The sequence below is a fragment of the Poecile atricapillus genome, chromosome Z (genome assembly GCF_030490865.1).
Source record: "Poecile atricapillus isolate bPoeAtr1 chromosome Z, bPoeAtr1.hap1, whole genome shotgun sequence".
Taxonomy (NCBI): Eukaryota; Metazoa; Chordata; class Aves; order Passeriformes; family Paridae; genus Poecile; species Poecile atricapillus.
In genome coordinates, this window is record NC_081289.1 from 18,175,511 (window position 1) to 18,188,700 (window position 13,190).

The 13,190-nt window shown below is 43.5% G+C and overlaps 1 protein-coding gene across 2 annotated transcripts in view; it reads left to right on the forward strand.

The window, feature by feature from the left end:
* The first annotated feature begins 1,634 nt into the window (after nt 1-1,634).
* LOC131572833 (acylglycerol kinase, mitochondrial-like) overlaps nt 1,635-13,190 on the forward strand; it is a 35,457-nt gene continuing 23,901 nt past the window's right edge. The window contains exons 1-2 of one of the 2 annotated variants that reach the window (XM_058826217.1): nt 1,635-1,897; nt 9,671-9,710. In XM_058826217.1, the coding sequence (XP_058682200.1) occupies nt 1,797-1,897; nt 9,671-9,710 (141 nt within the window). In that variant the 5' untranslated portion in view covers nt 1,635-1,796. The remainder of the gene's footprint in view (nt 1,898-9,670; nt 9,711-13,190) is intronic. The other variant, XM_058826216.1, reaches the window with a different exon arrangement.

Below are 13,190 nucleotides of genomic sequence, written 5' to 3' on the forward strand. Positions count from 1 at the left end.
CTGGTGCAGGCTGCTCCTCCCTGAGAGCTGAAGGTGCAGAACCTCAGGGGTTGCTTTGGGTCATTTGGAGTTACTTGAGGTCATCTGGGGTTCCTTGAACAGGAAGCCCAGTTAGCACAGACGCTGTCTTTGGACTGTGCTGTTCTAATATCCATCCAGGACTGCAGAGACACCAGTCAGGACAGCTGGACATGGATGGACCCGTCATACTCAGGTCAAGGTCCCTAAAGCCCTGGAGATTTGGCCTTCTCAGCTGGAAGAACAGGATGGGAGACCTCAGCTAGCCTCAGTAGCCACAGACAAGGACCTCTAGTGATTAAGGGGCGAGTATGAACTGTCATTGTCTACTTTATTCTCTGGATTTACTTGCCACACCTGGTGCAGGCACCAGAGGTGGAAAAGTCAGGAGGGGGTGTTTTAAATGTTCCAGGTTGTTGAAAAGGGTTGATTAATAATAACCAGGGAGACAAATGGAGAAAAAAGAAGAGGAATGCTAATTTCTTTACAAACAATTCGATGGGTGAAGGTGTGAATATTAACGTCTTTGAAATGGGTCGTAAGGTCTCTGCTGACTTTGGGCAGCAGGTTTGTTGCTGAGAGCTTGGCTCCTGAAACAAATGAGGGTCTGCAGAAGCTTGAGCTTCGGAAATTTTGGGTAAAACAATACATTCAAGGGGGGTATGTGGCAGGAAGCTTGGGTACCTTCCTAATACCTCATCCAGTGGGGAAAGGAGGAGGGCAACATGCAGCCGGGAGTTTAGGATAAAATGAGGCTGTGCCCTCCAAAACCCGAGAGAAAACCCCGCAGATGTGTGCCCCAGTGGACTCTCTCCCTTTATTCAAATAAAGTTACAGGACTCCTCTGTCTCCTTTTGGACATAAACCTCTGGCATTTGTGAATTTTCCTGACAAAAGCTTTACTGAAATCCAAAAAGATTACATGTACTGGCTTCCCTTGATCAACTGTGTGGGTTACCTTGTAAAAAACAGCTATAGAGAGCACTAGTTACAGCCTAAATCAAGGGCAGGCTACCACCACTTGTTTGTCTCAAAGCTTTTTCTATGATGAGGTCAGATCTTGCCCCTTGGTTATGTTTCCACCTTCCCTTGGCAGGATGTTCACAGCTGCATGGCATCCTTGTGATACTGGTGTTTTCCATGCACAATTGCAGACATTTCTCCAGGTTCTTATTGTCATCCCAGTAGTTAGGCTTAAACAGAAAACCCCAGCTACTTCCAGGACAACATTTCTTCCAGCTGAGTATTCTGGAATATTTTCAGTTTGTTTGTTTGTGATTTTGTTTTGCTTGTGAGTTTTGATTTTCTTTGGTTTTGTTGTCGTGTTTTGTTCGGTTGGTTTGGGTTTGGTGTTTTTGACAGATTTCCGGTTTTCTTGGGGTTTTTTATGTTTTTTTGGTTTGGTTTGGTTTTTTTGTTTGTTTTTGTTTCGTTTTGCGGGCGGGGGCACCACCGTGGGTATTTTTATTGATGTGGATAAAAGACCCATTCACACGCTCCATCTCCGCGTGCTGCCGGCAGCGTCAGCTTTGGCAGCCGGGACCATAGCAATAGGTCCTCTGGGGGGCTGGACCAAGACAGGGAGCGCCGGGACTGTGGGGAGAGTGAAAGCTCTTTTCCCTGGGATTCGCGGGGGTTTAGTTTCTTTGTTTGTTTGTTTGTTTGTTTGTTAGTTTGTCAGTGCGCAGTGCGGCCGGGTGTGTGCGCGGAACGCCGGGGCCGCGGGGGCCGTTTCCAGCCGAGCCGAGCTGCGCCGGGCACGGGCGCGGCGGGGCGCGATGGCGAAAGTGCTGGCGGCCCTCAGGAACCACTGGAAGAAATCCACCTTCGGGGCCTGCCTGCTGGGCTGGGGCGGACAGTGGCTCTATGGGAAGCACTGGTAATGCCGGCTGGAGCCGGGCCGGGCGGGGAGGCGGGAGGCAGAGATGGAGGGGCGGGCAGCGCCGAGGATGGGGGTCGCCTGTCGGAGGGCCCGGCAGGCAGAGGGGATGGCTCGGGCTCCCTTCAGCTCCAGCAGCAGCTGTGGGCTTGGGAAGCTCAGAGCCTTTGCCTGCCTTCCCACGTCGGGCGCGGTGTAAGAGTGGGGCGGGTTCAGGCGGGAGGTTTAAACAGAGGGGATGTGGCTGGCGTGAGCGATGTTGGGGCCTCTTGGAGAGGAGAAGGTTCTCTGTCTTCTAACCTAAAATTTAATGTCATGAGCCATAGTGTGCCTTCAGCTTGCTTGCTTTTAGGCTGTGTGATAAGGATGGCTGGCACCAGGCCTGCAGGATGTGCTGAGCGTGGCCCATCCTAGCGTGGTGGCCCTGTGGCGGTGGGTGCTCCCACCTGCCCCTTTCCCACCTCCTTTCTGCTGGAGCTGAAGTCCTCGTCTCTTCCTTGAGGCCTGGCACCGGCAGCCTTGTGCTGTCCCTCCCTGCTGTGGTGTTTGCTGTTGTCATCCACCCAGCTTGGAAGGAGCCTGCCAGCTGCTCCTCCCATGAGTTATACCCAGTGGTGTCATTCCCACTGCTTACCTGTGGACTAAATGTAAATTTACAGGAAGTAAAATCCTCACTGGTGTTCTTTAAAAAGCTGAGTTTATATTTTAATCCTTGTCCTTCAAAATTATGGTTAATACATTTAACCAAAAAGCAGGTGTAGCCAAATTATTTTTTTAAACTTATTTTTGGTTCTGCTGTTTATTATCACTATCTTAATGATTTTTAAGTGTTTTGTCAGGTTTTTAACAGTGCCCTTTTCTGCTTACATTGCAGTGCTGCCAAAGCCTCAGTGGAAACATTAGGAAAATCTGTTTATGTTGTTTTTATACTTTCCTTCTTCGCATCCTTTTGCTTAGGGACTTTGGCATTAAATCAGCCTTTATTTTTCATGTTACTTCTGCTTTAGTTGCCTGAAGCACTGAGGCTCAGTGTCCCCTTTGTGTCTGTTGTGTCTGGGGGTTCTTATGCCCACGTGCTGTTGGTGTCAGATGTACATTGATTTCTTGTGTGGTAGTGGTGAAATTGTGTTTGGAGCACAGAGAATGTGGAGTGTGCCACAGGTGATGTGATGGGGAATAAGGAGGAAAATATGAAAGGCAAACGACCGAAAAGGGAATCTTTGGTATCTGAATTTCGGTGCTTGGGGGTTGCTTACTCCAAATGTAGGCATGGTGCTTTAACCTGGATGATAGACTGGGAGCAGAAAAATTTTGCATATCCCATTCTCTATCCTCCCTTTTGTCTGTAAAAGAAAATACAGCATTTCCTTAGGAGACACTGGAAATGCAAGGTAGAAAATCCTGTGATGAAGGACAGCTCAGTGAGACTTTGATGTAGTCTGCAGCTACTGCCTTCTGGGTTTGAAGCACTGTTTGGAAGCACTGCAACTGTTCAGCAGTTTCTGGGCCATTCTCTGTGGAGAGTTGTTTTATACAGGTTAGAGAACAACAAGGAATGACAAGAGCCTGATGGCAAGAGTGTCAAAAACAATTCAGAGGTGATCTCAACAGCCCTTTGTGATGCTCTGTGAACAGTGAGGACCTTGCCTTGTAGCAGGTGGACAGCAGGGCGTAGGCCAGGATCCCTCTCTGCAGCTTGTGGGGATGGCTTTTAGTGTGTTTTTGTACATTCCCTCTTCCCAGTTTCTTTGTCTGTGTCCCGGTTGTGCTGGGGAGCAGAGAGGTGCATTTTGCCCCATGCACAGATTGCCGCAGGCAGCGCTGGAGAGAGGTTAATGAAGGATCTGTAAGGGGCTGTGTTGGCCCTGAGGCTTGTTGTTATCCACATCAGAAGCTCAATTGCTATGCATGAGCCATACCTGACTGATATTTGGTCTTTGAGAACACATTTAAAGTGTAGTGAGGTCTTGTGCTTTGGTTTCTGGCATCACAACTTCCTGATGATCCTGATGAAGAGCCTTGCTTTAGCACAGCATTGGTTCAAATTAGCCTCTGACTTCTTGGAAGTAGCTGAGATGTTGGTCATTTATTTGCAGCCTGAGAAAATTTTTGTTTGCCATCCTGCATCCCTCTTTCCGCCCTTGTGGGTTTTCTAAAATACTTCTCTTGTGGGGAGAAGGTAGTTTGCTTTTTTGACTTCTCAAGGTTCCTTCCTCCTTTTGGATGCAGCAGCCATGATGCCTGCATTAAGTGGAGCTGTTGTAAATAACAATCTGTCCTGCAGCTCTTTGTAGTCAGTCTCTACAAGCTCATAGGGACAGAAGAGCTCTGAAGTACTTCACTAAGACTTTGGAGGATGCTCTATGGACAAGAAGAATGTTGCCTTTTCCAGGCTTGCTCCCAGTGCCTCCTCCCTGCCTGGAAATTGGTGTGGGAGTCCCCGCTACGCACCATGAAGACTGTGCTGTGGAGCCCGGATGTGGATGTGCTTGTGCTCCCTCGGGTGTAAAGGGAAGGAGGGGCGCTGGAGTTCAATGGATCATCACTGAGTTGCTCTAAAGGCAGCAGTAACTGTAAAGGTTGAGGAGCTGCTTAGTCGTGGTACTTTCTTCCTGCAGCATTTAGTTTCTGGATCAATGTATTAGCCTTTCAGTTTGGGACGTGTTTGTTCAAATACTGACTGATTTAAAAGTAAGGAGATTTGGATGAGCAGGAAGAATAAAAGGAGGAACCCTTGTACTTTTTCCCCTTCCCCCATGTGTTATTCAGCCGTTCTAAGTATGTGATAGTAGAGAAGGTACCCCTTCAACAGGGGTGTGAGTCAAGAGGTGACAGCAGTTTTTCATGTCTCAAATGACAGGAGTTGTGTGTGGTTGAGCTACTGTTAACTAGAACCCCACTGCCATTCTTGTGAAACCATAATGCGTCTTGAAATTCCTTTTGCTCTCATAAAATTATATGTTTTAAAAATCCATTGTCTTGCATTTAGGATAGCAAATACTCTTGTGCTATCTGAGAAGTAGGAGGATAACTCTGTGTTGCTACATATGTGGTTGTCTTTAATTTCTCTAGATTGCATGGATTTGTGTATTAGGCTCATTTTAATCTCTAGCATATCATGCTGCAGGTACAAGGAATACTTAATTTAATATCCTGGATCAAAGCTTGCAGGGTATGCAGATTGTCAGATGTGTGTTCATACACAGTAACGTACTTTTGCTTAGCATACACAGGTGATTACAGGTTAAGATTCTTCTTTGCCATATGATTGTTCTAAAACTTTCACCAAGTTTGGAGTCCCCTCTCAACTTTATGTCCTGGGTCACCTTTCCTGAATTGAGCTGCAGCTGTTCTCTGTATCCACAGGGGTTGCAGTGAGTTACCAGCTCTGTCAAATCAGCAGAAATGAAGTCTCCAGCATGAGGGACATGAGCTGAACTGATTGTCAGATTTGACCAGACTGTTACAGTGATGTCACTGCATAAGTGATCATCACCATGACAGGACAGAGACCTCGGATATTCTACTGAGGCAGTGGACTAATCACATACTTAGTTTTACTCTGTATATGTTAAAGTATTGACATTCTCAGTAGAATATGCTGGCAAAGCACCTGAGCCTTTGACTTCCTGCCAGTAAACCTGAGTGGTGCTGTTATCTACAATTTGAATGTTAGTCTCTGTGTGTTTGCCAGCTGATAACTCACTTTGTCACCTTTCTGCATATACTTCCTCAGTAGCTGACTTTATTTCATCAAAACTTTGTCAAAAAAATAGAGTATAAATTCTGAGTCTTAGGTAAAGCTGATGAAACCTCAGATTTGTCTTTCATGCCCTTCCAAGGCCAAAATGAAAGTAAATCCTAATATCCAGTAAAGAGGATTCTGTGCTCTTTCTGTATTAGAAGCAGCCAGAAAAGCTCCCTGCTAAGATAAAAATCTTTTTCAGGAGTTCTGATATAGCTCCAGAGGACTGATCCTGTGTGCACAGCTTTGGTCAAGTTTCTCCTCACAAAACTCTGTTTTGATGCAGACACTGAACTTTAAAGTTTTTTTGCTTCTTCATATTTGAGTATATTTAATAGTCTTAGATTTAATGCTGATAACCCACTTTGGAATGAGATCCTGAGCTTCTTTTTACATTTGTAGAATGATCACTTTAAGGGGAGTTGCTTTGGTTGGATCCAAGACAGACACTTGCTGCAGCTGAGAGCCTCAAACAGTGTCAGTTTAACTTTGTTGTCTTCTGCTTGTTGCACTCATTGCTGCCCTGGGTGACCTTTCATCATGAGAACTGTCCTTTCCACCCTGGCTTCTGCTGGCACTTGGGCACAAGGCTCAGTCTCATCTCGAGGAGCATCCACACTAAATTGTGTGGATCTTGTTCTTATGTGTAAGGGTGTGAGTGCCCTATTCCAGCTGAAATTGCCGAGGGCAGGAGCAGTGGTCAGCTGTCCTGCACTAGGGGTGTTGCAGAGAAATGAGAGCAGCGAGTTGTACAGATGTTGTGTGCTGTCAGCCTGGCACGGCTGGGGCTTGGGGAGCTGTGCACAGTCACTCTTGTGTCCTTTCTGTGTTGGTTCCATCCTTTGGTGTGAGCCTGCTCTGTTCTCCACAGAGTCTGTGCTGCAGTGGCTGCTGGCCTTGAGGCTTTGCTGGGAATGTTCTCTCTGTGGGTTCAGCCTGGGACAGCCTCTTTCTTCCAGACCCTGCTGCCACTGTTTGTTCCTCTCCGTTTCCCAATTTTTTACTGCTTAAGCAAGTTGGCCCAGCTGTAATCTGTGTGATGCTTAATTCTCACAGCAGGAAGACAGCCCTGAGTTGGCCAGCAGATGCAACACTGCTTGTCTGTTTGGCTGTGATGCTGAATTGTGTAGATAAGGCCTTAGGGGAAACATAAAGTAAAAATTGATTTTTAGTTTGCTGTGGATATGGTGCAAGTCAGGAGAAATCTCTGTGTGTTCTTTAAGGCAATGGAGCAATTTCCCTCCGCCTCCACCTGCTCATGTTTGAGCATTGCTGAAAAGGCTTTCTTACTACCTAATAATAGACAATGAATTACAAAAAATCAATGAAATCTTACATTTATTAATAAAGTCTCATCTTCTCTGGGAGCTGGTGAGCAGTCATATTTTGAGAATGAATACATGCTGAGGCAGAAGGCTTTAATAAGTTACCTTTTAGCTGGTTTTCACATTTTTCTAGCTCTATTTATTGGTTGTTATGACCTGCAGAGGATTTGCAGTGCCACTTGGGGTACTTTAGGTGAGCCAGGTGAGGTGAGTAAAGGCAACAGCTGTGATGAAGAAGGAGAGCTGCTGTTCTTACGGGTGCATCCCTGTGACTGTACCTGTGCTGTTTTTTCTGGAGTTTGAAGCTAGTTAAATGTTGACATGATATTTTAAGGAAATAAAACATTTCCTGTTATCTGGCACCTTTAAGCCAAACTTGGGACATCCTTGACAAACTCAGATGACTTTGAAATGTCCCAGTTGAATTAAGTGGAAATCCTATGAGTATGGCTGGGATGGTATGGGATTCTGGGTGCTGTGCTGCTGGAGAAGTGAGACAAATCACCTGGAAATTGCTGATGGTAAATGATTTTTCTAGTCTCAGAATCTAAACTTTTCCTTTGACATCAAAATGGTAAGTGTCGAAGTAGGCTTCTTCTGTCTCTTTAAGTGCTTCAATGCAGGAGAAAATCAGCATAAATGTTGACATCTAAGCTGTCAAGCTTAATTTTTATGGGTAAGACTCATTGAGGTGAATCCTTGACAGTTGTTTTGAGGTTCTTTGAGGTTGAGAGGGAGAGCACAGTATCTTCTGCTTGCATTTGGAAATCGTTGCTGGACGTCATTTTAAAGGCAGTTAGCACTGCAGCATAAAGCTGCGGGCGCCAGGAAAACAAACTGGCCGCCAGTGTGACAGAGCTTGACTTCTGAACAAAATAGCATCAATGTGAAGTGAACAGATAATGTGGGTTTGGCTGGGATTTGTTCAGAAGGTAAGGACAGCAATTCTCAAAGACATAAAGTGTGCACACATTCATTTGATAGTGGGGGCTCCTTGATATGCCATAATATTTCAACTTTATATATTGAAATCGCAATTATTTTCTGTTCACTTTGGCCACACATGGTCACAGAGGAGGGGAAAATGTCCCTGTGTGAGGGCTCATGCCCTCAGTGGCACAGTGTGGACTCAGTCTGTCACGCTGTCTTGATTGAGCTGGAATTAGCTGTGACACTGCTGTTGCACGGCTTGAAACACCAACCTTTGTAGAGTTATTTTAACTGCCGCATTTCCATCATATTGCTGCAATCAAACCCAAGGCTGTTGCTCCTCTAAGTGATATTGCAGGTGCTTAATACAAATTATCTGCTCCTTTGGTTTTAAAGAGCGAATATGACAGCACGGCTCTGAGGAATTTTTTTGCAGACATTCCAGTTACTTGTTATCCTGATGAGGTATTATTCACATATTTTCTTTTTCCATGCTTCACCTTTTCCTTTGTCTTTTCATTATTACCAGGAATAAATCTGTGGCTTTTATGCTGTGGTTATTTTCTCAGAACCCAATTTTATATCTCACCTGAAGTCACCCTATTTCTCGTTTTATGGCATTGCAGCATCTCTTGGTGATGCCAAAAAGGGCAGCTTATATAGTTCCAGTGACAGAGAAATACTGTAAACCAGTGGAATCAAATAGATGGCACTGGGGTTTGGCCTTGCTTTCTCTTCTCTTCTCTGTCATTTCCATGGCAGAGTTTGGCCTGACAAGCCACACTTTGAGGCAGAAGTGTGCTGTTCTCCCAGTCACCTGTTTTTGTCTGGTGGCCTTTAATACTTTTGGTTGATATAGCGTTAGTTTTGGTATGCTGACTATATGTGGGGTTTTTTGTATGTGATGTTTTGAGACAAGAATAAATGGTCTTGCCAGGTATTGGCACGGACAAGCTGCAGGATGGAGAGTGTTGGTACCTAGAGGACAGGCAAGACTCTGAGCACAGCAGGATGGTACTTGCCATTTTGTCTGCAAGGGGAAATGGGGCATTTTTGAGGCTGGGGAAGGAACAGACTTCGATTCCTCACTCAGTAGCTGTGTCTCCAGTGCTTGCCATCTATATACCCTGCTTGCCAGTGACAAGTCAGGAATGTATTTCTGAAAAGATCATCTGTGACATATCTAGCACTGATCAACTTTCTTTTGTTTTTACACTTCACTTAATGAGTGTTTTTCACCTCTCTGAGTTACTGCTTTGGGCCGTGCTCAGACCTAGGTGGGTGGGAGGTGCTGCATTAAGGTGTGTTTGGCTTGCAAACTGATGGAGAGGGGAGTTCACAGTCATAAATCACAAAGACTTCTCCCTAGAACCCTTCTACTTACTCTACTCTTACTGCCAGAATGGTAAGTACATTCAGTGTAAACACCAGGCAGTGAAAACATTGGAAAAACCCACACCTGAGCTCTGGAGTACAGTTATGAAGCAATTTAACAAATAAATCACAGTTACACAGTGTGCCAGAGCTGATGTAATTGTCTTTGTTTTCTGCTTTCCTTTTGTGTAGAAAGAATGTTTGTGTGCACATGCAGAAAAAAATATGCGTGTGTGTATAAATGGGGGTGTTTTATCCTTAAAATGTTTTGGGGCTTTTTCTGTTTCAGTGTTGTCAAACTGTGTGTAAAAGTGGTTTGTACATACATTTTAAAAATGAGCAAACTGTTTAAAACTCACACAACGTAATGTCCCCTCTCTTTTCTGTCTTACCTGATAGTGATAACCTGCTACGAAGAGCTGCATGCCAAGAAGCCCAGGTAATACCACTTAAAGTAATAAAATTAGATTAAAATCTCCCTCTTATCTTGGTTGTGCAGGGCTCCTGAGATTTTCCCAGTGAGCCTTTCCTATGTGACAAGCCTTATAGTGATGCCATCTGTGTTCTTTCCCTTCATGCCCAGGGGTGCACAGGGGGTACTGCCCCTTGTGTGTCCTGGCTGCTGCTGCAGGGGAGTGCAGCATTACCCTTGGGGTGATCTTAGTCACTGCTGGAGCTACCCAGACCTCCATTGCTGCACATGAGCCTGTAAACTTCTGGTGGGAAGATGATTTGTTGTGAAGAGTGAAATCCCAGCTCCAGCAGGGGTGTGTAGTCTGGGCAGGAGCAGCGCAAACCGCTTCATGTCAGTGCTCAGCTGCAAAGACCTCGCCCTTGTGTGTTTGACCCTGAGTGATTTTATCAGAGGGATGCCAGCTGTGATGACTGACTGACCCAGCTCTTTCGGGCCCCATGTACTGGGAACTTAATGGGGACACCGTGGTTGCTGATCAGTGACAAGAAGTCCACTGCTGGGGGGGGAGAGTTGCTCTCTCAGGGTAGCATTTCATAGTTTGCTGGCTGCATGGGCAAACAGTAGTCTACAAACTCCCATACTGTAATATTCCCACAAAGAAATCTTGTCCTTAATAACCAGTCTTTTGGAGGTGTAAGTGCTGCTGCCCATGGGTGACATCACTTCTGTAAGATTTTAAGTTTTTACCTCCCACAAATAAAGTTTATTCTAAACCTGCTTGTTCATGACAGACCTTTGACATTTTGCAGGGTGTAACACTTCTCCCACCATTGCTACATACTGGGGCCTGAGCAGAATGGTAAAATTATTTTTTTCTCGGTAGAGAAGTGTTGTGCACCTGAATTATCCCAATTTCAGCCTGTCTGCTGTTGAAAGATTTTCACAGCAACTAGTCTTGTGCAATGGATCTTCATGTCAGAATAGATGTAAGGGAGCTCACTGCTCATGAAAAAGCATGGGAAATCTTTCCCTGAAAATACTGCTTTCATAAACCATGATTTTTATTTATAAAAACCAGAGGTTTTTATTTTCAATATTAATTTTTACTGCATAATAACAAAGTGATAGAAGTTTTTTATAGCACAAAAAATAGCCACTAATTCCTCTGTATTTAAAGCATGCTGACCAAATTAAACCAATTTTTTTAAAAGAAGCTGATGGAGTGATTTGTGTGTACTGTCAAAAAAGTGTAAATGCTAAGGAAAGGACTGGTACTAGCAGATAGTTCAGTTGTGGAAATCCTAAATTTCCCATTTCTTAAGTCCAGTTATTAAGTGGCAGGTTCTATTCCATTATGGCTTATTCTTGAAAATTAAAATACAAAAGCACTGTCAGTAGAGCTTCCTGCAATTTTAGTGGTTAAAGTCTGGGAAAATGTCCTGCAGAAGACTCCTGCACTAGAAAGGAATGAACCAGAAAGCCTAGTAATCAATTCTTGCTGTAATTTCCATTCTAACTGGTGTGTCAGTGCCAAGTACTGCTTGAAAACACACAGCAGTACTGCATTAAGGTATTAAATGTCTGGTATGTTCTTCAGGATAACAACAATCTAAAATTGTTTGAAAAATGCTACTTGCTTTTATAGTGCTGCATATAGGTATTGGAAAAAAAATAGAGGCAAATTCACCAAAGAAAAAGTTTAGTCTGGATGAAGTGTGTGTGAAGTTCTTACCATTTTTACACTGGATTTTTAGGTTTTTAAGCCTGTTACATTATCAAATTGATGAGGAACCTGCCTTCCTGAGAAAGTATCCATGACAGCAGTATTTCGTGCAAAGGTTCTGCCACGTGTGTCTGGATTTAAATACCAGTTTATAATGACAACCTTGGTGTGGCAAATGATTATGGAAAGATTCTATAATAAAGAACCCTTTAGTCATATTTTTAACATTTTACACCTCTGTCTCTGGAATAAGTCAGTGTCAGCTGACTCGGACTTCCGTGGCAAATCAGTCTTGCTGATTGACCTTTTTGTTGCTGAACTCTGGGCACGTGTTAAAGAGGTGCTGTTTAGCTGACAAACAATTCACTCAAGGATAGTTTTCCGTAAAAGAATGTAGTTTCTTTGCTGGTATTCATAGAGCACTATAAAAGCTTTGTATAAAGGGTTTTCATAGTTGTGAAATAGTGATTGTCATTGTAGAAGTCCAGAAATACAGTACCTGGAAGTGTGCATTTGACAAGAAAGTGAAAAAGGCATTGACTTACCTAAATTATACCTTCCTATATATATTTAATTACCATTTATATGGTATGACTATTAGTTGTCTTTACTTATGTTCTACTCTGAAAGACTTCTAGAATATTGCATTATTATTTTTTTATTTCCTGTCTTACAAATCAGCATTTGCTTTAGAAATGTCCCTGTATGTAACATAAATGTCTAAGTATATTACATGAAGAAGCAATTATGTCCTTACTAATAAAATCTTTATGAGCCTTGTTGGGTTGTTTAGAGCCTTGTTAGATTGTTTGGAGCATGCAAATACATCATATCTGCCCCCTAAGCAAATAATTAGTTGTTTGTAACAGCTGTAACATGCTAGAGGTCCCCTATTCCCCAATTCCCACCCAACAATTGCAATATAATAAGTTGGTGTTTTCCAGCTGATCTTTGCGTAACACTTAAGAGCTATTGATCTGTTTTACTTTCTTTGAAGATTTCTTTGCTCTCAGCAACTTTTCTCATCCTTTTTCTTCCTGAAGAAGAAATTCAGAGGTTTTAAGCAGCACAGCCAGCTGTACCCTTCTTTAAACTGAGGTTTCCTGAGCTCAAGTTTTCAACTGGAATTAATAAGTTTAAACAGCTAACAACCACTAAAATGTATTCTTTGTGTACAGTATCACCTCCTTCAATATAAAAATTCCTGCTAGGGGTTTAAGTTCCAAGATAAAAGGGAAAAAAAGCCAGGGACAGTTGACTGGGCCCTGCTCAGCGCTGGTTCCTACTCTTTCTGGAGCTTCTGGATGGTACTGCTGAATACCTTGTATTCCTTGTGTTCAAATCCAGTTTGATTAGGTGTGTTAGTGAGGATGCCTTTAACTGACCTTCTAGAGACTGAGAGCAGGATGTAACGTGTGGACGTCTTGCATTTTCTTGCTGTGCTGAACAGTTTTGGAGATAGGTACAAAGTGCAAGAGACTTTGTGGAGGAACTCTCAAAGAATTTAAAATTGAGATCCCTCTTCAGAATTGGATTAAAAGTTGAAGAGGAATTGAATGACTTTTATAGAGAGAGATTAGTTTAAAAAAAGTGTAAGAAACAGTGGACTTGCTTATAGGTCAAGGCAGATTCTCTTGTAATTATCTTTCCTGTCTTCAAAAACTGAAGCATAGAAAATAATAAAATAAGTAGAAGAGATAGAGGAATTAAAGTTCAGAAGTTGGAAAGAATGCAGAGAGAAGGTGGCAGGCAGGTGTATGAGAATTACATAAGGAAAGAAA